The sequence below is a fragment of the Mus caroli genome, chromosome 17 (assembly GCF_900094665.2).
Source record: "Mus caroli chromosome 17, CAROLI_EIJ_v1.1, whole genome shotgun sequence".
Taxonomy (NCBI): domain Eukaryota; kingdom Metazoa; phylum Chordata; class Mammalia; order Rodentia; family Muridae; genus Mus; species Mus caroli.
In genome coordinates, this window is record NC_034586.1 from 44,034,366 (window position 1) to 44,037,428 (window position 3,063).

The window sequence follows — 3,063 nt, forward strand, 5'->3', positions numbered from 1 at the left end:
ATACATAGATACATAGATAGATACATAGATAGATAGATAGATAGATAGATAGATAGATAGATAGATACATAGATACATAGATAGATACATAGATAGATACATAGATAGATAGATAGATAGATAGATAGATAGATAGATAGATAGATAGATAGATAGATAGATCCTTCCAGGACTGGCGTACAGCTCAGTGGCAGAGTGCCTGCCTTGCATGCATGAGGCCCTAGAGTCAAAGGGAAAAACAGAAAGAGGAAATAAGGTGCCCGTAGAGGAAATCAGACATTAATTGATAACATATTTCATAGTCTTTAATTGGCTGAGAGTAGTTTAGAGATAAAATTTAAGTGTTTTAAGGATTCCAACAGCTGTATAAAGAAAGAGCCCACCATTTTGACTGCTGACTGTTCAGGAGGTAGCCCCATTGGCTTGGCCTCTGCTGAGGACTTAATGGTAGATGGCACAAATGGAAGGGAGATGTTTTCCTGAGCCAGGGAATCAGAGCTACTGAGGGTCGGCTAACTCCGGGGAGAAGGCTCTGAGGGAATGGCTACCTGCCGCTCAGGTAGGAGGCCTTGAGTTCAGATCCTTAGCAGCTTAACAGTCTAGGCATGGCTGTGTGTGTGCCTGCACCTTTGAGATCCATGAGGCCTGGTGACTGCCAACTTGAGCTCCCGGGCCAGTGAGACACCATGTCTTAAAGAAATAAGGCAGAGCAATAGGGCAGCACAGCTCTGTCTTACACATCACACACACACACACACACACACACACACACACACACCTAATACTTCCCAGGGTACTGCTCTTCCCCACAACCTAATGACCTTTAACGGAGCCCCACCCAGTGCACCCCCATTTTGGTACCTCTCCCTGTGTAGACCAGGCTATCCTAGAACACAGAGATTTACCTGCTTCTGTTTCCCCCAGGTCCTGGTATTCAAACCCTGTGCTGTCATCCCTGACAAGCCTGACTTATTAGAGGTTTCACAAACCTTGGGGACCAAGCTTCCAAAACGTGAGCCCTCTGGGAACAAGCCACACTAAAACTGTGGCACTCTGCCTACACCTTATTCCTTAAAGCCCCTACACTTGGGTCCCATGGCCAGTTGTGTGCACCATTTACCAGCCAATACAGTTTACTAACCAAGGGTGCTGGGGCAGGGTCTCACATCCCAGGGATGACTCCAGTGTAGCAACTTCAAATGGCAGGTGGATGTTGAAGAAGACAGCAGACACTTCTGGTGGTACCCACTTTTTCCCATCCCCACCCTGTCATCTCCATCTCCGGGTGACTGAACCCCACCTGAGCATAGAGGTCTATGAACTAAGCAAAGCAATGCTTCATTCCAACATACACGTTCAGATTGAGCGTCCCTGATGCTAAGACCTAAGGTCCAGAGTGCTTGGAGGGGTTAGAGCAACAGAGAGTTTCAAGTGAGAGACTGCAGCCAGGAAAGGTTGTGCAGTTTCTAAATCCAATCCTGACCCTTCTTGTCCTACACATATGTGATGTTTTAGTAACAGTGCTTATGGGGGAGTTGAGATCAGAGGGTAACTTCTGAGAGTGTCTCAAGGATCAAACTCAGGCTTGGCAGCCTACACCTTTACCCACTGAGCCAGCTCAAGTATCCCAGGATGGCCCCCTACTCAGTAGGTAACCAAGGATGATTTCCGGTTCTCCTACAGGCACGGCGCTGCCATCACACCTGAACTGAAGCATCTTGGGTAAAAGTTACCTTTGGTCTCACAGGGCAGAGCTTGTACCCCACATTAGGGATGCTCTTGCACCTACAGTGCTTACACCTCTATCTTACACATCACACACATACACACACACACACACACTCATACCTGTTGCTGAGGTCCTGTTCACAAATTGGTTTGGGCTGTTTTTTGAGACGGGGTCTCACATGGCCCAGGCTAGCCTAGAACTGGCTGTAGAGCTGAGTCTGAACTTCATCCTCTGATCCCTTGCCTACACTTCCCAAGTGCTGGGATCACGGGTGTGCATCGCACCTAGATTATAGGTAGGTTGAGAGAGTCAGAAATACAAAGTGCTGAGCAATCCGGCACTTTAAATGAAAGAGCATCTGTTATGGTCTACAAAACTCCCAGCTGGGTAAAGATTATCATGTCACAAAACAGTGTTTAGAGTGTGCTTGCTGCCTCTCATGAGCAAAAATATCAGAAAGAAGATCAGACTGTGATTGTTGATGCCTGAGTAAAGAGTTTCTACAATGAATCTTAAGATAAATGAGTAGTAGGGGGTCCTGTTAGACGGCTCAGTGGGTAAAGGAGCTTGCTGCCAAGCCCAGCGATCTGAGTTCAGTCCCCAAGATCCACTTGGTGAAAGATTCCAAAGTCTGCCTGCCATCGGGTGCTAGAGCTAATCGTGGGTGCACTTTCTTGGCAGGTGAAGTCCAAGACAGTGGCTCAGTGCGTGGAGTACTACTACACTTGGAAGAAGATAATGCGACTAGGCCGGAAACACCGGACACGCCTGGCGGAAATCATTGACGACTGCATGGTGAGCAGTGTTACTCAGTCGGCCCCTCTGACCCCCTCTGACCCTCTCTGACCCCTCCATCCTGCCTGCACTCTGCTCCCGGGCTAGGAAGTAGCTAGTGTGTTTTGGCTTTCCCAGGTATCTGCTAGGAAAGGTGACAGAGAACTTAGAACTTGATTCCCTGCTGTTGGTGCAAGGAAGGCATTCCCAGGCTCAGGCTGAAGCCCTTCCTTTAGGAAAAGCTGTAATGGCTTTGGGTTTGCAGGCAGGCAGGGTGGTCCGTCCCGCAGACCAGGGTCCTGTCTCATAGGCATGTGTTCTCACCCACTCTACCTTCCTTTCCTGAGCCTTCCATGTCACGAATGGCATTGGCCTGAGAACATAATATGTCAGGGGTCTCTGTGACCACCATGGCCAACAGAGTAACAGTCCACAGGACGTGAGAAGGTAGCATGGTTCTACACAACTCAGTAGATAAAATTTCAGAAGTGTCTTAGTCACAAACATCATGACCAAGAAACAAGTTGGGGACGAAAGGGTTTATTCAGCTTACACTTCCA

General features: G+C 48.1%; 1 protein-coding gene across 4 annotated transcripts in view; it reads left to right on the forward strand.

Moving 5' to 3' along the window:
* Trerf1 (transcriptional regulating factor 1) overlaps positions 1–3,063 on the forward strand; it is a 225,493-nt gene that overhangs the window by 201,636 nt on the left and 20,794 nt on the right. For all 4 annotated transcript variants that reach the window (XM_029471314.1, XM_029471315.1, XM_021149160.2 and 1 more), the window contains one exon: positions 2,411–2,524. In XM_029471314.1, the coding sequence (XP_029327174.1) occupies positions 2,411–2,524 (114 nt within the window). The remainder of the gene's footprint in view (positions 1–2,410; positions 2,525–3,063) is intronic.